The sequence below is a fragment of the Symphodus melops genome (genome assembly GCF_947650265.1).
Source record: "Symphodus melops genome assembly, chromosome: 1".
NCBI classification, from domain to species: Eukaryota; Metazoa; Chordata; class Actinopteri; order Labriformes; family Labridae; genus Symphodus; species Symphodus melops.
In genome coordinates, this window is record NC_136691.1 from 15,044,672 (window position 1) to 15,064,178 (window position 19,507).

The 19,507-nt window shown below is 41.8% G+C and overlaps 2 protein-coding genes across 3 annotated transcripts in view; both read right to left on the reverse strand.

The window, feature by feature from the left end:
* Positions 1-106: 106 nt before the first annotated feature.
* On the reverse strand, positions 107-1,902 carry LOC306829863 (uncharacterized protein). Its single transcript, XM_079353059.1, has one exon. The coding sequence runs from the start codon at positions 1,742-1,744 to the stop codon at positions 134-136; it is 1,611 nt and encodes a 536-aa protein (XP_079209185.1). The 5' UTR covers positions 1,745-1,902; the 3' UTR covers positions 107-133.
* Positions 1,903-2,502: 600 nt separating this feature from the next.
* Positions 2,503-19,507, reverse strand: part of plcb4b (phospholipase C, beta 4b) — a 63,357-nt gene continuing 46,352 nt past the window's right edge. Inside the window, exons 14-40 of one of the 2 annotated variants that reach the window (XM_079365532.1) lie at positions 19,145-19,355; positions 18,840-18,933; positions 18,569-18,648; positions 18,393-18,477; positions 18,197-18,287; positions 18,011-18,106; positions 17,127-17,275; positions 16,796-16,891; positions 16,507-16,657; positions 16,244-16,328; positions 15,182-15,306; positions 14,214-14,265; positions 13,548-13,650; positions 13,136-13,300; positions 11,738-11,942; positions 10,917-11,005; positions 10,607-10,763; positions 10,464-10,513; positions 9,946-10,011; positions 9,457-9,572; positions 9,218-9,293; positions 8,940-9,115; positions 8,688-8,789; positions 8,375-8,432; positions 7,647-7,733; positions 7,019-7,055; positions 2,503-5,843 (exon numbers count right to left, since the gene is read on the reverse strand). In XM_079365532.1, the coding sequence (XP_079221658.1) occupies positions 5,767-5,843; positions 7,019-7,055; positions 7,647-7,733; positions 8,375-8,432; positions 8,688-8,789; positions 8,940-9,115; positions 9,218-9,293; positions 9,457-9,572; positions 9,946-10,011; positions 10,464-10,513; positions 10,607-10,763; positions 10,917-11,005; positions 11,738-11,942; positions 13,136-13,300; positions 13,548-13,650; positions 14,214-14,265; positions 15,182-15,306; positions 16,244-16,328; positions 16,507-16,657; positions 16,796-16,891; positions 17,127-17,275; positions 18,011-18,106; positions 18,197-18,287; positions 18,393-18,477; positions 18,569-18,648; positions 18,840-18,933; positions 19,145-19,355 (2,879 nt within the window). In that variant the 3' untranslated portion in view covers positions 2,503-5,766. The remainder of the gene's footprint in view (positions 5,844-7,018; positions 7,056-7,646; positions 7,734-8,374; positions 8,433-8,687; positions 8,790-8,939; positions 9,116-9,217; positions 9,294-9,456; positions 9,573-9,945; positions 10,012-10,463; positions 10,514-10,606; positions 10,764-10,916; positions 11,006-11,737; positions 11,943-13,135; positions 13,301-13,547; positions 13,651-14,213; positions 14,266-15,181; positions 15,307-16,243; positions 16,329-16,506; positions 16,658-16,795; positions 16,892-17,126; positions 17,276-18,010; positions 18,107-18,196; positions 18,288-18,392; positions 18,478-18,568; positions 18,649-18,839; positions 18,934-19,144; positions 19,356-19,507) is intronic. The other variant, XM_079365533.1, reaches the window with a different exon arrangement.

Sequence of the window (19,507 nt, forward strand, 5' to 3'; positions counted from 1 at the left end):
TAATTTCCCTTTACTTTGTCCTTTGATGGCGTCAGGATATTAAAATTGGAAAACGTTTTTCTTGAATTATAATTTTGTTGTTTTACGGTAAGGACAACACAACACCTTTTACGCATAACGCACAGTAGTTTCTTTACGGAATTCTGAAGTGAAAGTCAAACTCGCATTGGACTGAGCTGATGCTGTCGACGCTGGGTTTGCTGCCCACCTTTGGATGTTTCATGATCTGTGGAAAAGTTTCCGATCGCGGCATTCTTCCTGACATCACAACCGCATCCTGCTCAAGCTCCTTCACGCCCCCTTCTTTAAACTCCGGGGAAGTAAATCTGCGAAAGAGTTTACCGCTAAACGCAGAAAAAGTCGCGGTTGATGTGGCACTTTGAAGATGTTCAGCCCTGCACGGGGAAGTTTCGCGCCTTGTCTCGGTTCTGGATTTACGCAAAGGCTCCAATGTGCGCTCTGGAGGAGAGGGGCTAAGGATACTGGTTGGCAGACTACTTCTTTTCTGATAGTAGCTCGCGTGAAATCTCCTAATACGGAAGTCTGGCTTCTTTTGGATTCTCTTGGATTTATTGTCACTTTCGTTGGCGGTCAGCAAGATGCCAGGAGCAGATGGAGTGCTGTGTTTTGGACAGTTGCTGCTTGGCCGGGGTGAAAGGAACACGGTTTTTTGAGCTTCACCGCTTTGTATCAGAGGATGGAGGGAATCATCAGAGGTAGTCAGTCCTTCTACCTCTCTCTGCTTAGAGAAAGGAGAGTGGTCGAAAGTCCTTGGAGGGGGTTTAGGGGTGAGGACTCCGGAGAAGACCTGCTCACTTATAAGCGAAAGGGAAAGGTCATCCTCTCTTTCAAACTCTTCTATGGAGTCCATTGATGACAGCCGATTCTTCTTTATCCGAGGCCTTGTTTGCCAGATGCATTTTTGAACCGACTGACAATTTGTGTGGTTATGTGTTTGGATAGCCTCAAGTTTTTCCGATACATGTCCAAGTTTAATTTCGACCTTTTCATTTGTATCCCCGCAACTCAAACTACTTCCATGTACCTCACGATATTTCTTGGAGCTGTAAGTGAGCGCAGAGATGCACTCAGTGTGACCAAGAAACTTCGCCACCTCCACTGCTGAGTTTCCTGCTTTATTCTGACGGTCTACCTGAAGACCCAGCCTCTTGAAAGCTCTCACCAGAAACTCAACCACAGCTGAATCACCTGCCACTGCTGCATACATGAGCGCAGTGTTTCCCCACGCGTCAACAATCTCTGGGTCTGCGTTGTTCCGGACAAGGAGCTTTACAGCGTCCAGGCAGCCTTTCTCACAGGCGTGACTGAGAGCGGTGCGTCCGTCTCCGTCCTGACTGTTCACATTGGCTCCTCTCTGGAGGAGGAGCTCTATGAACCTGCACCGCGTCCGACGGTCAGGTAGCAAGATCGAAGCAATTAGAGGAGTCTGTGCACTCTCTGTTTTGAAGTCCACGATTTCTCCATCCAGCGCATCTAGAACGAACTTGGCGAGGTGGACTTTGTCTCTGGACATCGCCTCCAGGAGGATCTTAATACCCGTTTGTTCATCCGACTTCATCTGAGCTTTCAGCATGATTCTGGGGGAAAAAAAATATTGGAGAAAGTAGCCTACATTTTTTTTTATCCTATCACTGAGTATGTTTGAATCTGTCCCGCAGAATAGTGCTGACGCTTGTTTTATAGTGAAAGGTGGCGCCTCTGAGTTGCCGGGCAACGCAAACATAATTAGCGCTCTTTGTTCGTCTTTGTAATGTAAATAGGCTTCTCTGCGTGTATTCAAAATCAAGAGCTGCAGTGCTGCCTGTGTTCAAAGTGGATCTGGTTTTTTAATCAGAGATGTCAATTGTTGAATGTGATTTTTTTTTTTAAAGAGCGGAGCTGTGCGAACACGGGACGGAATGATGCTGCAGGCTGCGGAATATTAGCACTGCTGTGATTCGAACTTAACTCGTTTCACAATTTCACCGAAACGAAACTGTTGCCAAGCAACCCATATGTTCTATTCTATTATTCTCTTTATACTCTGCTCCTGTCGATGATTACCACAGAGCAGCTACTTGGGACCAAACATTACTTCTATGTTAAAATGAATTAATTCGATCATAAAAATAAGTCTGTTTTGTGATTCCTCTGAGATTGATAAATAAAAAAATTCGTGTCAGCTCTAAATGTTAAATCCAAGTATTCAGAACTTCTTGTTTTGAACGACTAACCATAAAAAGTCCCAGTGCTGTCTTCTCCTTTATTGTGACGCACAGGATGCCTCCTGTCCAATCAGATTGCTTGGTTGGAACTCACTGTTGTAGATGCTCCTAATGTCAACCATAAATGATCTGCGGACACAGTGACAGATACAAATACAATAATAATTGTCAGATAATTCATTTGTGAAGCTGTTCTGATACACCAAGCCTTAAAAAAAATAAAAAATAAAAAGTAACAATGACCCACACTTAAAAGAATCACAACAGAGCCATGTGGTTATGTCCCATTTTACACCTTGTTTTATTGGTACATATACTATAAAACAGTATTAAAGGAGCTGGATAACAACAGTATTTTCATTGCTTGAAGTTCAACAATACAATATAAATACAAAAAACACGCACAGAATGGTTTGATGACAAGCTACAGTTCAAATAGAAAACAAAGAGGAGATACAGTAGAAACCAGGAAATCAAATCAGTGAAGTTGCTCTGCAAAAATAATCTGCTTTTTGACAAACTAGATAGCAGAAGGTTACATGTATCACACAACAGAAACATTCAACTAGTGCAAAAAAGCCTCTAACAAACATAATAATATCAAACTACACATATCTAATATATATAATATATATATTCATTTATTTATATATATATATCTTCATATAAATAACCCCTTAATTTGGCATTTTATCATTCATAAAATAATTTTAACTTCCTAACAGACACTGAGTGGCACATTTGAAAGCGATGAAATAAATTTAAAAGCACTTTTACCTTTTTATCTCTGCACTAGATATGTGGTGAGAGCTTCATACTGTGTTGTGTGGTGCATTAAGGGCAGACCGGAAAAACACAAACAAAAAAAGAACAAACCAAAAAAAACAAAAAACCCAGTGGTTGATAAATGTTTTTCCCCAACATCACTCAGACCCACTCCATCCCCTGAGCCCTTGTATGACAGAACACAATTGGTCAAAAGAGTCAGTTCAACTACATACATTCCAGTATATACAATAACGTCCCATCTACCCTTTGTGTGTGTTACAGCAGAATAAAAGAAAAACAAAACGGTTTCAAAAGGCCAAAGACCCCTAGAGGTGCTATTATCCCCTAGTTTTATGGTTTTCATATTACATTTCGATAATTTTAGTCTTTTTGGTAGATCTTTGTTATGTGAACATTTGTGCACAAATCCTTCATCACCCCACACAACTTCAAATAATTCTTCATATTTCTTTTTCTCTACTGGCTGTTTGTTGAGCAGGTCTGTGTACTGAAGTGCTTCTACATTTTTGTAGTCCCATAAACCGTTACTTTAACAGCGAGGCTGCTCCCATCATCTTTGTAGATCCTCAGTCTGTCAGACTACAGATTCAAATTGAATCAACTCTCTTTTTGTTAGTTGAATTCCGGGATTAGGAAGTTTTTTTTGGATGTCATTAATCACTGAGCAATCCAGGACAGCAGCATGACAAGCAATTAACTTTGTAAACCAAATAACAAATGAACCTTCAGTGTTTGCTAACAAGGTTTTTACTTTGAGCCCATTCATTCCTACAGGTTAAAGTTTAAAACAGATAGCACGAGTTATTAAAACCAGGAAAAACACAGTTCACAGTTTGTGTCTACTCAACGCTTCAAGGATGAAATGGCTTCAAACAGTAAGAAAGTAGTGAGCCTGACATGCTGAATGTCCTGCCGACTGCAGCCGTGTCTGACTAAACTTGAGACTGATTGGAATGATGGTCGAAGGTTTTTATTTAGTCAAATCTGATCCCGCTGACAAAACTGGGAATCTGGTTCAGCCCTAATGTACATATAACCTCTGACACACAGAGGGACATCTGGCCCATTAACAATGTATAGTGTTTGGTTACAATGTCACAGGCCTTGTAACAAATCTAATGTGGCTCTTCAGCGTGATCTCCTCGGACCGACGGCCAGCAGGAGTGTGAGGATTACAAGCTCAGGTTGCAAATGTGCAGTCAAGAGGCTATTAAGGGAGATCTTCAACTCAACAACATCTTTAATAAATGATTGAGCGGCTTTGACTTCTGCCAAGTTCTTGTTGACTTAAAAAAAAAAAAAAAAGCAAAATGAATGATGTGCTGCCGAGAGACGATTATATTGTTACCAGTGTAGTACAGGTTGGGCACACATGACAAGAGATCCGAATGCACAACTCTTCAATACAAGGACCTATTTCAATCCTATTTGACCTTTTAACATAGTGTAACATGTTCCCTTTGTATTATCAATACATTTTTAAAAAGGGTTATTACTATTTATTTGCAGGGATGCAACAGTGAAATAACCCCATTGAAGGCAAAAGTGAAGCACAATTCTGTTTCTTCTGATATAAGGATCTGACCACAACTTCTCTTTGATTAGCAAATTCATTTAGTGTCCTTTTCTGTATTTTGTACACATCAAATTCGGAGCAAATCACGTTTGTCTTTTTAAGCCACAAAGTGGAGTAAAAGGTTTGCGAGTTTAAAATTTGGGATGACTACGCACGAGAAGTTTAAAAAAAGAAATGGTACGTCTCAATTAGGCATGAACGTACCGGGTAAAAGGTTACAAGTCAGCTCTGGGGTTTTGCGTTTGTCGTTGTAAAAGTTTTTACAGAGGAATCATCGCTGACAAACAAAGCATTGTGATCCCTTCATAGTCTTCTGACTTGGCAGGATAATAAGCCTTTTCACGGGGGCTCAATCATTGTCGAACAATAAAACAAGTCAGTGATACATCTTTAAGTTAAACAGCTTTCATCGTAGGAGGAGGTGACATGGGGCGCGTTGTCACTCCTCCATACAGTGAATTTCTTTTAAAAATACATTCTAACTGAAATACAGTAATCCTACAGTAGTGCACTGCTACATGTTCCACATTGTTAGGATGGCCTATAACATACAAAGTGCTCAGGACACGACTGGTGTGTAGCATACAGTGTACTCTCACAAAGTTACTTGTTTGTGCTGAATTGACATTTAATCTTAAACATACTCGTCCCCTCTCTCCCTGTTTCTGAAGAGACTGTTCAGGTACCGATTTAAAAAAACAAAACAAAACAAGTGAAAAGGTGAGAAGCGATCCACTCCCTGTGAGTGACTGTGTTCGTGTACGTCTACACCAAAAGCTGCATCTTATGTTGCCCGTAAGAAGTGGAGAACGCGAAAGGTGATAGAAAATGTAGTTGTACATACAGTGGAGGAGGGGATTCGTCTCATTCTACGATGCGTCGTCTCCGAGGTTACACTCCCTCGTTCAATAAGTGGTTAAACCCTGTCAGACAGTGAGAAGCGCCAGTGGCTCAGTGGTGTAAAGGAAGTGGGAGGGATCGGTGCAGAAATGGAGAGGTGAGGTGGGCTACTGCGAGTTTATGTCTGAATAGAAAAACTAAATACAGAGACAATGATGTGGAGAGGTTGTGGAGGGCTTTCTGCGGGTTGAGTGTTTCTGCACCTGCACCTGCGTATGTAGATGAGTGAACGTGTGTGCAAGTGTGTGGCTGTGTTTGTGTGCTTGTGTCTCGATCTCAGGGGCTCACACCACCGTGGCAGGTCTGCGGTCCATCTCCTCCTCCAACTTCGCCATCTGCTGCATGTCCTTGGCCTTTGAGGAGACAAAAAAAGTCAGAGAAATACAGACGCAGAAACTGAAGCACTAACTTGATTTGACACTACCTTTATTTACCTTATGCAAACAAAAGAGCGACAATAATAAGCTGTATGTCTGAGATATGATTGTACAGTATGCTCTGGTTTGGCCTGGCTCAGGTGAAGTCCATTAGTCAAATAAATCAAGAGAATGAAAGCCTGACAATACGTTTTAATCCTTAGCCTGACTGAACTGATACATAACACCAGCACGTTTACCTATGAATAAAAAACAACTCTACGCAGAGAACACATTTGAACACATCAATGTCTGCTTCACAGAGACTCAAGTCCTCTTCTCTACTTCTTCTGCTTTGTTGTCATATGCTATGTACATGATAAATCCCCTGTGTAAAGTGTTTCTTCACACATAATTATTAAGACTTATAACTATTCAGTATTGTATTCCTTATTATATGCATTGCCTGTCAATATTGTCATATTCATGTCAATAAAGTTTACTGAATTGAATTGAATATGGCTTCCTAAGACTCACTGATCCTCATTTCAGGCTGAATCAGATTCTGATATGAGAATCACGAACCTGTTTGTGTCTCAGCCTCTATCTCTCCTGCTGCGTCAATGTCCTTGCTTCTGTTTGCAGGTAACACAAACCTTATGCTCAGCAGGAGTGATGAGTAATTTTGACCACACAATGAGCGCAGAGGGACATTGTCACATACTATGAAAACTAATGACACAAAGCTGGAGTGAAAGCACAGTGGGGCAGGTTGGGAGCTGGCTGTTTTTGCTTAGTAATAGCTGGTGAGTCATGGTGATAAATGACTCAAGCTTGTAGTTGGCACTGCTCACACCCTGAGAGCTGCAGAGTTAAGTATGGGAATGGGCTTTCAAAGACTAATGAATCACTTTCTTTCTGTATTTCATCGTGTCATTTCTTCAGACAGACTTGGTGTCTACTATTTCCCGGCTTTACTCGGAGGTGAATCACCTCGAGACTGCTCCTGATAGTAGACGCTTTAATACGGGTTTTAACAGGCTAAGTGCAACAAGTGATGAACATGACTGAAAGAAAGAAGGCAAAGAAAAAAAGAGGCACATGATCATTTAGTGATGCACCGACAGACGGATGGTATCAGAGGTAGTGTGGGATGAGATGCAGAGGCCTACCTTGAACCTGTTTGTTTGCATGGTGTGATTTCAAAAGCTGTGCCGGAAAAAGCAAATGATATTAAAAACAAACATGTACATACATGTGACACACAGATAACAGAGGGTGAATTATGGCAAAAATCAAATGGACAGATGGAGATACGAGACCTTTATATATACTTGTACATGCAATATGAACTCTAGTTTCTACTTGTGTGTTGTTGACATTGAGAACATGTAAAGCAGATGTGTCTGTAATGGTGAATCGTGATAAGAGAGCTGCGTTTTGGATTCTTCAATCTGAGCTGAGTGTTTAGTATTTGGGACCAGTTTTATTTTTCTGTAGAGTGTAGACTGTGTGGCAACAATAATCCCAACTATATGAAAGACTTCCTGCCAAACTAGAACTAATTCCAGTTTACATCACAAGTGATACAAACTGCAGCCATTATCTGGAGACCAAATCAGCCAGGGAGCTGCACTTGTCTCCAGTCTCAAGTTTCACGAACAGTTAAGAAGCAGTGGAGCACAAAGGACCATAAACAGAGAGAGGGTCTGCTTGAGTTCAGCTGTGTGGAGATGGAGAATTACAGTTTAATGCCTATAAGGGTTCCAGTTTGTGGTTCATTGTTACTGAGTTGTGTACCTGCTCGTTGAACTTCTCCAGTTTCTCCACCTGGTCCTTCTGATTTTTCTCTAGCTGCTCCATCTCCTTCTGAAGCTTCATAGCCAGCTGCACACACACAGGACACATTCAGTAACTGTTTCACAACTTCAATAAGTTTAACCACAAAACTCAAGGCATGATTCATATTTAATACTACACTCATGAAGCATTGCTTACTTGTGGACTTGAGTGGTTTTCTTCTGACCACTCAAAGTGCTTTTGACACAGCAGGACACGCCTACACATTTATACACACTCAGACGCTGCTGTCTTAGCAGAGGGAACAATCTGGGGTTCAGTATCTCCTTTGACACTTGGACATGAGGCTGCAGGAGCTTGTGATCAAACCCAGACCACTGAGCCACAGCCGCCCCATATCATACTGTTTCAAATTCATCATGCTCTTAGTGTGAAACATCTACATTCAAAAGGTTTAGAATGGTTGCTTCACATATAAATCAGGCTGATGGTATTGTAACTTAAAAAAGAAAACACTTATATCCTAAATATCAAGATGAAAACGATTTGAGATAATGTTTGGAGATCTTTCCCGACAACATTACAAACGCTGCTTCTCTTTAGAAATCAGAAATGATTCTTGTGTTTATTCTGTAAAACAAACTACAAGAAGCTAAACAGCATCATTATGCCTCAAAGGAGAGAGTCACTTGTATGTTTTTTTTATCTTTTAAGTTGAAAGAACATACCCTCTTCCTCTCATCCAGGAACTTCTTAGTGTTGCTGCTGTTTAACTCGCGCACTCTCCTAAACAGGAGGGAGAGAGAGAGAGAGAGAGAGAGAGAGAGAGAGAGAGAGAGAGAGAGAGAGAGAGAGAGAGAGAGAGAGAGAGAGAGAGAGAGAGAGAGAGAGAGAGAGAGAGAGAGAGAGCGAGAGAGAGAGAGAGCGAGAGAGCGAGAGAGCGAGAGAGCGAGAGCGAGAGAGAGAGAGAGAGAGAGAGAGAGAGAGGGTGTTAAAAAGAGGCTATGCTAATATATTTATTCTTATTTATGTGTGACCCACCTCTCTCTCTCTGCCTTGTTTTTGATGCTCTTGTCCTGGCTGATGGCTTTACTGTTTTCCATGGACATCTTGGCCTGGTTGGCTCTCATCTCTTTGCTCTGCCTAAAATTGTGGGACAAAAAAAGGAAAGGAAACTTGAGCACAAAAAGCAACCTTTACAAAAGCAATAATACTTTTAGAAGCATTTCTGAGTGTATATGCAAGCATCTGAATGTGTGTGTGTGTGTGTGTGTGTGTGAGAGAGTGTCTCACCGTTCATGGATGAGTTTTAGCTGCATCGTCTGCTGCTCCTGGACAGTTGCCAGAAGTTTCTTGAGGTGTTCACACTGCTGTGTGACGTGGCTGTCCTTCATCTCCTGCTCCTCACTGCTGTGACTACTGATCAGCTCTGACCACTCTTTTGTGTGCTGTGCTGTGATGTCCTTTACCTAAACACAAACACACACAGAAACCAGCCGTACAAACTTGAGTCAGCATCATACTAGCATCAAGCTCAAATAATTGTTTCACAGGTGCTGGTTTAGTGTTACCTTGACTTTGTGATCGGCGACCAGAGTTTGGATTTTATCCTCTGTCTCCTTCTTCAGCTCTTGGCAGTTGTTTTCTCTGAGAGAAAAAAATATGAAAATATATTCATGTCACATTTAGTCATGGCGCTTTGATCAGAAAAGAATGAAAGGCACAGGGATGATTCACGTTCGCTAATGGGAACGAAACACGATTCAGTACGTAACACGATGCATTATGCTCGGCATTTTCTCCAACTCACCCTCGTTTCTTGATGGCTTTCTCTAGTAGTTTCTCCAGTGTTGACTTTTCCTTATCATGTGCAGACACCATCTTGTCCACCTGTGTGCAGTGAGATTTCTGCATTGTATTTTGATCCTGTTAAAAAAAAAAAAATCAAAAAAACATACATCACTTTAGTATGTTTTCAGTGTGATCAAACCATTAAGAGATACGGATATGGATACAAATCACGTAGCCGTACTGCATTACGTTGTTGTTGACATGAGCAATGAGACAGCAGCACCCTTCACTGGATCAACAGATGAGTAGTGCATGGTATTATTCTACCATGAGTTATACAATAGGATTTAATAGTGTGATCATTAATCAGCCACTATGACCCCCCCCCCCCCCCCCCCCCCCCCCCCTCCCGTGTTCGCCCCTTTGAGCTTCAATGACTGTTCAGAATAAGCAGCAGCCTGTTTGCATTAGCGTCACACAGCAGCTCACCATGAAAACAATCACTCACCTTTGAGTGTTTCTTCTTTAAAGTGTTGAGCTCCTTCTGTTGCTTTTTAATCAGTTTAAGGTACGTCTGCAGAGAGAGAGAGTTGTGTGTTTGTTAACGGGAGCAGACTGGGCCAGCATGAGAGAGGGTTACAGACACTTCAGGATATGTCTACAGAACAGTAGTTCCATCTGTGCAGCATCTTCTGAGGTATCTCTTTTTTTGAAGAGATAATATTGGGAGTTAAAGCTGAGGAACAGTTTTTAGAAATCGCTGCTCTCTAAAACTGAACTGCTCTCTCTTACTCTTCAGTTGAAGGTACTCTGTTATCTTCCTTTTTAAAAAAAACAAAAAACACTTAGATTTATTTCACTATGGTCATACTACACTTGCATACTCTGTACTTGAATAAAATAAATGATGAACAACTTCACTCTTGCCTCATAATTGGAGTGTTCTTTCTGGAAATGTTTGAACGTTATCATTATTGACACACAGACGGAGCTGTTGGAGAGTTTTTGCAGAGTTAAGTTACCAACCTTCATTTGTTTTAAGTCATCAATGCTGACATTAGGCACGAGTGCAGTATCTGAAACGGAAAAGGAAAATTGATAAAAACACCATCCAATTAGCATTAATATATTGTTTTAAAAAATGTTTATGAGATTAAGAGAGACTGTACCCTTCTTGGATTCTGCGGTGTTATTTTGGGAAGAGTTCGAGGTCTGGGCAGTATCTGAGCTGGCTTGTGGTGTCACATTGGCCTTCACGGTGTCTCCTTTGCCCTTTCCCTTCTTGTCGTTCTTAGAGCTTCCACTGGGAACATCTGCAATGTCATTCTACAAAATGGAAATCATCACTTTAGGTTATTGGATGAATGCAGTTGTAGCTCAGTATGGACGTTCATGCAGGTTGTCCATAAGAGTTTCTATCAGTACAAAGAAAAACATTGTGTGTGTGTGTGTGTATGTGTGTGTGTGTGTCATGTGTACCGTGTCGATCCCCAGCGCCTTCATCTGGTCTGCTCTCTTTTCTGCTATGGTCAAGAACTTCTTTGGGTCTGATAGTGCATCCACAAATGCTGAAACAAATGCAACAATACTTAAAATGATTTCTTCTTTTGTTTGTTTTGTAGAAAATCCCAATTTGGCTCAGTAGTTTTCATAATGTGTAAATGAAAAGAACATCAGAAAGAGCCTCTGAGCAGGTTGACTCTCTGAGGACATTCACATGCAACAGATGCTGCTTGTATTGACTAATGACAAATTAGGATTTTTTTAAAGAGGGTTTAAAGCACCTCTTTTTAACAAGTAACATTTAATCCTTTTAAAGAAGATCCTTCACAAAGGCTGTCCCCTTACATGATGAAAAACGGAGTCATTATTCAGAGAAAGGATGTAGGCAGATACCGGGCTATAATCTTGTTTGAAGTAGTCTTACACTTTTTAAAGAAAGAGGTTTTTTTTAGCTCCTAGTACTGTGCTGCATGTCTGGCCGAGAAGACAGCTAATGGTTACAGTAATGGTTTCTCAGTGCAAGCCCCTTGGCTTTATTTAATGACAATTCCAACTGTCCAGATCATTAGTATGCTGCTGCGTGTTTTAAACAGTCTTACACTGCAGATTCACTGCCATCATCATTTGTACCATGCCATTACCCTGCATGTTCAAACTAACCAGAGGCAGAGAGTAAGAGTACGTGGAAGCCAAACTCAGAAAGTATCGAACAAACCTACACAAACAAAGAGGAGAACATGTACCACAAACTTTAACTATTGCATCAGCATATTTTTGAGTGTGTCTGCTTCCCTCACCTCCAAATCCGTCTGGCACGTAAGTCTTGAGAATGATTTGGCAGAAGATGGTGGGCAACGACAGAGGTTTGTTACCCTCGTTCCTCAGCGAGATGTGACGGTAGCCAGCCTGCAGACCGTCCAGAGGCAGGAGGCGCTGGCCAATCAGCTTGTTGTTGTCGTCGTAAACTGCGATACGCAGCACTGCCAGGTCCGGTAATATCACCTGGGAGGGAGGGAGGTATGGAAATGTCGGATGGGGATGGGGGAGCATGGGATAATGGTGAAAAAAGATGTGATGGAGGAAGGATAAGGAAAAGGCAGTGTGGGGACAAAAAGTAAGTCAGAAATGAAGGAGTCGGATCAGAACTGTGCAACTCTCTACTTTACTCATTCTGCGGTGGAAACAGGTAAATGACAAACTATTTTACTACCGGTGCAGCATAAAGACTCACTTTTTTTAAGCTAAACAAGAAACAGCATCATTGAGGGCAAGGGCAAGATGACAGAGCAGAGGATACTATCAGGGGACAGTCTGAGTGTGATACAGGAAAACTCAAGATAGCACCTCACACCGGATAGGACACAGGACAGCATATCTTACTTTTGACAAAGCCATCATCCTAGCTAGCATGCATACAGGGAGCAGAGCATATCTTGCATATAAATGTGTGTAACTTGTGTCTGTGCATGAGCTTGTATGTCACTACACTGGGGGAAAAAAAAAAAAAGACTCTTAACTGGCATTGTGTGTGGAGACGTGAACGCGGAGAGAGGAGGATGAATAATATGTATACGAGAGGGAAGGTAAGAGATAAGGCCAGAAAATACTCGCTGGAGATGAATGGGTGGAAGCTCCTCCTTGTGTATGTGCTGAAGGAAACGTAACCTTGCGGATCTGTAAGTGTGCTGCTGGTGTGCCATCGCTCGCTCTGACTGTGTTGCGTGTGCACGCATGTTAAAGGTGTGTCAGTGTTTGGGGGCGTTTGTGTTTAGATATAAGACACTGATCTTGCCTGCAGCTCTGCTTGTGATGCCCCTCTTTGATAGTGGTGTGTGTGTGTGTGTGTGTGTGTGAGCAGGGCAGCACTGCGGCAGCCTGTGATTGATGGTGTGTATTAGGAAGCTGGAGTCACAGTCATGGCTGAGAGACTCCTCATTCTGCTGAGAGCAGCACTATAACACACACTTTTCTCTCTCTCTCTCCTTTGCTCTATATCTCTAATATCTTTCCACCTTCACTAATTGTTTCTTTCTCTGTTTCTCCACATTGTTCCTTTGTTCTTGCTGCTCTTTGTTTACCGCTCTTCTTCCTCTCCTAAAAACACAATAAGGAAAACAAATACTGCTTCCTGGTCTTGCCCCGCTATCGTTTGTCACACCTCACCTAACAAGCCCTGGCCACGCGTCTCTCCGTACCTTTCTGAAGACGAAGGGTTCCTCGTTGTATGCTGGGTTCAGGCCGTTGTTCATCACCATGCGTGTCTTGAACTCCTTCCTGATGGTGTCCGTCGGCAGCCCGTACATGTCGACCTCAACGTACGTCCCGATTTTCTTGTCTGACAAGAACTGTCCAGAAAACACCTGAAGAAAAGAAAAAAACACAACAATGACTATTAAAAACAGCTGTGCATTGGATCTCCACACTGCAGGTATGAGTTACAACAAAGCACGATCAGTATTGCCAAGTAACCAAGTGCTGATGGGTGTGACAAGGCAAAAGCTCTGTTTAAAACTAAATACAACATTTTGAGTCAAATGTTGTAATTTCATTGTATCTTTGTTTTTAGTGAAACATTCTGAGCTTGGGAGAGGTATCACATGACCTGACCTGTACGCTGCAGGTTGCAGCAATGACACCATCCACCGGTGTCTCTGAGAAAGGGTCAAACATCCTGTCTGATCGCCGCATGAAATCAGGCTTCAGCAGGTACCTGAAACACAAACACAAACACAGAAAACAAACGGAGGAAATGAGTGCACAGAAAAAATCAATAGAGGATTTTATTCAGCAGCACAATATTTGATTTCAGAGAATTGTAGTTGAAACTAAGCTCTGTTATAATCTACTGGGAACAGGAAGGTACTGCAGCTTTGTGTGTGGGAGCCTGTGTGTGTGTGTGTGTTAACCTCGGGCCCGGCAGAGTGACATTAGTAATGATGGGTGTCTTCAAAAGCTCCCATCTTCCCACATATGAGATTTCCAGCATTAGCAGTGAAATCTCTGCCCTCCGGGACAGTATTAGAGCCGAGGGATGGAGACAGTGATGGAGAGAAGAGGAGATAGATGACTGCAGAGAACTTTAGAGGCGGGCGAAGAGGAGCTCAAATCCCTGAAGCACTCACTGGCCCTCAGGGCAGACGGGAGCTTTGGTTGCTTCTGGCAACAACTAATGGGATGTGACATGCTTTAATTGATGAGCTCGAGAAAGGGGCGGAGAATGGAGGGATAGGAGAAGAATGAGCGAGGGAGAATGAAGTAAAGAGCTGCTCTCACCCGCAGGAGCCGTTGTACTCAAACTTCCCCTGATTCAGCTGCATGGACAGATCTAAGAGAGAAAGGGAGAGCAGACACATCAATCAGCTGCTAACCATACCTACAGGAACAGCAAATATTTTTTTCAATGTTCAATTCAGTTCATTTGCTTCATTTTCTGTGGAAGTATTTTTTTTTTGTTGTTGTTGCTTTTTTTTTTTCACTTTCCCCTAAGCACTACACATGCTCCGCTCCCAGCAGGCCATATGGTCTGACTTCTTTTGCCTCCAGCCGTGGGGTAGCAGCTGTCTGCTGTCAGGCGTCACTCACTGTATTGGTCTGTGTGTGTGTGGCACTAATACTTTATAAAAAAAAAAATGTGGCTGTGCGTCACGAAATCAAGAAAAGGGAAAATGGAAGTTACAAAATGACATACAAACTGTTTATGCTTAAAGGTTCAGATCATCAAAAACAAAAACCAGACCAGAGGGTTTGATGTGGGCAGTTTTCCTGATCTACCTTAGAAATATTCACAACAAGAATCGGGGATAATCTTTGGAAGCTGCAACATTTTTGTAAAGTTTATGTTGGAGGTTTCAGGAACATTTATCAGGCACATGTTTTGTCAGTTACACTGAGATGACTCGCTCTGTTGTAATCTGGCTGATGTGACCCATCAAGCTCACATATCATTTCAAAAAGGATCTTCATTTGAAGTGTGATTAAGTTTTGTTTATCTTGAAGTAAGTTTGCACTTAATTGGACATGTGCATGTATAAGTTGGGCTGGAGGTGACACGCGTGTCTTCATGATGCTCACAGTATGATGTCTGAATACGCGAGGTCACAAGCTCATCTTCTGTCCTCTTTGAATCAGAGGGTTGATCAAGCGCTTACATCTGTATACAGTATGTATGTGCTTGTAATACGTTCATACTGTGAGCGTGTGTGGGTGTGGGGTCAGAGGTCCTGTGTTGTGTGCTGTGGTACCTGGGGTCTGGAAGTTCAGTGAGACCATCTGGCAGCCCGCGTTCCAGAAAATCTGAGGCATGTAATTACTGGAATCCACCCGGCCTCCTTTGGGGTAGATCCGGCTCATCTGACGCTTGTTGTAGCTGCACTGAAGTTCAGGAAAAAAAAATGAAAGGGGGGGGGAGAGAGCATCTGTGTTCCAGCGCATGTGTGAGTACGCATGTTAGTGCTTGTGTGTATATGTGTGGTAAATAGACTGCAGGACTATTTTTAGTGTGAACAGCCTGGGTCAAGTAGTTCCATTGGGGGGGAGAGAGAGTCAAATAGTTTGTGTGTCTGGCCAAGTCACATAGTCCAAAGGCACAACGGCCTCAAGAGGCCTCGTGTTCTTTCCGACAGCAGCTCTGACCCACCATCAGTTCTTATTGAGGTGACCTCAATCTATTCAGTTAAAACTCACACTTTTAAAGACATATCTTTACTTTCAACAACACATGTATCAGACGTCAATGTTACAAAGTGAAAGAGCTTTCCTTGTAGTGATGAACCAGACTGAATCAGCAACTCCATTCATCTTTACGTCTCATGTGTCAGTGTTGATGTTCAGCTTCTGGCCTGGTTCACTATCAGTGCTCTCTAAATGTCATCTGTTTTTGACAGATGGAAAACCTTCTTTACAGAAGCTAACGTTAGGACACAGTATGCACACAGCAAAGGATTACAGAAAAACAGTAGCTGTTAAAAGGCCAAATATTCCCTCCAAAGTTTAAGTGAGACATAAAAATAAAATATGCTGAAGTGTCTGATAATGACGCTGAATAACTGCAAATGTTAAAAAGCTAATGTTAATCAAACGTATACTGTGATATTCCAATCTTGTTTTTTCAACTTGTTTCCTCGGCCCCTAAGTGCAGGTTTGAAGTTTCTGGTAGCATAGAAGAGTCATTTTAATCACCCTTTAATACTTAAAGGGATGTGGCACTGAGTGATTAGCAGTTACATGCTACACTGTTGAAAGGCCTTTCGAGACACGTGTTGAGAGAAATGCAGCACAGCTGGGACTTTAAGCTCAAAAGATACTTGACAAACTCTATGGCATTGGTCTTCAGGTAGCCCAGACCAACAGACTCGTTAAAAGACGACATGTTATGGTGGATGTTCTTTTCTGAAAGAGAGAAGAAAAGAGCTCATGACATGGTGTTTTAATCCACAGCCACACGTGTGACCTAAATATTCACTGAACATCCTTGATTTCATTCTTTGTATTAATGAACAAAAATCTGTCAGGGTCACAATCAAAACAAATGTAAAATTTCAAGACGGTAAGAACAGGAGAAGCTAACCCTCGGCCATGTCGAAACTCTGAAACTTGATGGGTTGTGCGTAGTTGACCATGGCTGACAGGTATGGGTGGATGTTTGTGGTAGCTCCAACATACGTATACTGCGCTATCAGAGCCTCCTCAGCGTTCTCCTCTTCTCCCCCTTCTCCACCCTGCACAGGACAGGTACAATCAAATATTCTTAGGACATTTCAATATATCTGATTTAAAAAAAACAAACATTATGCTTTTCCCAAGAAGTAGTTAATTCGTTGTAAAGGAAAAAGTGTATTTGCAGTCTTTGCCCTTGCCTTTTTGTTATTTTCTTTGTCAGATGCTTCTGAGATATCTGTGTTATCTGTTGCTTCTGTGGCTTCTGATATCTCTGTCACATCATCATCTGGCACCTGGAAACAGACAGGAAAAAAACCCAACCCACACACAACTGAATTTAAATGTTCCCTCTTGGCATCAGTGTCAGCACTTTCATTCTTCCATGATAATCAATGATCAAAAAAAGGATCCTACAAAATAAACAACAAAAATATCAAAATCATTGAAAAACTAAGAGAATCTTAAAGGTGAAAAGAAACATTGTTGTAACAGTTTCAAGGAAAGACACACACACACACACACACACACCTTCTTGATACTGTTAGTGCGTTGTTCCTCTTTCCCGGAGCTGACGGCGTTACTCTGAGAAACACTGTTGGCCTCTTTCTCACTGGGCGTCTCTGATAGGATGCTGGGAGCCTCTGAATTCAGATCTTTATCCTCAGCCTCTTTTTCTCCTACACAAACAAACACAAAAACACATTAAGTCCAGAGCACAAAATGTTTTTATTGATGCATTCAGTCTTTTTTTTTTTTTTTTTACAAGCTTGGCTTCAAAGAAATTTCACCTAACTGAGCACCAATGCCCCTTTTGAAAGTGTCTATTCTTTGTGTCATGTTGTGTACGTTAAATTCTGTGTCCTTCTCTACTCTCTAATTGAAGAGAGTCCTAAACATTGCACATTAAACCAGTGATCATCAACTGGCCCCCTGAGGCTTTCCATCTCGCCTCCAGAACATTAATGATTGTGGGTGATTAAACAATAAACACACAAATAAAGCCTGTCGTGATGTTTTGATATTATTTTGTGTTATGATGTATTTTTTTCTTAATTGTAAAGGTATATTTTGTATTATATTGTACATGCATTGTGTGCTTTTTTTACTCTCTCTCTCTTCCACTTTTTCTTTTCTTACTTTTAAATTGTAATTTTTATCCCATCATGGCCAGGGGACTACAGATGAAAACTAGCCTTCTGGCTAATTCTGGCTTTTTTTTAACCATGTATTATCATGTGTTTTATGAAATTGCACTGTTCCCTTTTAAATAAACTAATACTAATACTAACACCACAAGGCTGAAATACTTGTGTTACATTTCCACCCAACACCAACTTCTAAAAGTCCGGCCCCCACAGCGTCCGTCAACAAAAAAGATGGCCTTTGTACAAACGTAGTCGCATTAAACTGACCATTCTCTGTTTCCTCTTGAGTCTCCTCTCCCATGATGATGGCTGTAGTGTTGGTCTCTCCTGCCTCCATGTGTTTCTTAAAGGCCTCGAGCTGTTCTGTATGACACATACACGCACATGACTCGTTACAAAAACATAAATCGTAAAAGAACAGGAACAGGTCAACAGTGGGAGTCATGTACTCACTCTGCTCAACTTCAGGTTTTAAACGTTTGTTTTTGATGAGGATTTTACGTTTGAGGTCATTTGGAGAGGGTAAAGGGCGCCCAGGTTCAATCTGCCCAAAAGAGAGGAAAAAAAATCACGAGTTCAAATATAGAAGACAATCCTCTAAAGGCAATCAACTCTGAAAGACTTTGTGAAATAAAAGGAGAGTCCTTACCGGGAAGTTTTCCAGAGGCTGTTTGAGGAGGAGATCCCCAAAGATCTCCTCACAATACTTGGCCATCTTGTACTGCTGTGGTTTACTGGTGATACAAACACAGAGATGTGAAATATCTGTAAAGGATAATGATCCCTACCCATCAACACCTCGCTAATAACTCGTTGTATACACACCTGCAATGGTTTTCGAAAGACAAAATAACAGGGTAATCTGAAGTGACAAATGCTGTCTCCTTGATGGCTTGAATAACATCCTGTTAGGGCAGAGGAGAAGAAAGAAACAAAAGATAAAGATGAAGCACAAAAACAAAAGAAGAAATGTGATGACGTACCAAGACTTGTGCATTTCATACTCTCAACAGCAGAGGGCAGTGAAACCTCATTGAGTTATACTGAACTGAAGCGGGAAGAAAACAGACTCGCACTGTTGTGTTTGTGCGTTTACCTTGAACAGGATGTCTGTGCACATGGCCTTGCCGTGGGTGATGATGGGCTCCTGGTCCTCTCCTTTTCCATCCCAGCAATCCAACTCCACACATCTGACGGGATGGAAAAACGCACACAAACCTGCTTTCACTTTTATTTCAAAAAATGTTCTCCTGTTCAGGCTGCACATGTTAACAAAGCAGATTCTGCACATGCATATATGTCTGTAGAATAAGAACAGCTTTGCCAAAGCCTCTATGTTGGGTGTTAATGTTTCTGCCTTGAAGAGTAATCACCGCCTCAACAGTCCAGGAAACACTTTACCTGGATCCAGAGAGCAGAACCTGGCGATACATCTCTACTGAAGACTTTCCTCCAAACTGTCGCCCCGTCAGGTATGTGTTGTGGGAGGAACTGATGAAGTAGTGGGCCAGAGGCTGGTCCATTTCTTGGTACAGCTCCAAACGGTCCAAGAAAACTGGAGCATTTTCATCTGACATCAGGTATCTGCAGAAGCCGTCACTGGACATACAACCTGGAGCAGACAGAACGAGCAGTGAAAGTCAGAACGGGGTTAAAGAGTAAAGTAGCTGAATGTAGTCAAGAATTTCGAATAAAGATGTTAAAGAAAGGTTGCTAAAATGTATCACTTTTCCCAATGATGCTACATTTGTTACAGAGTAGCAC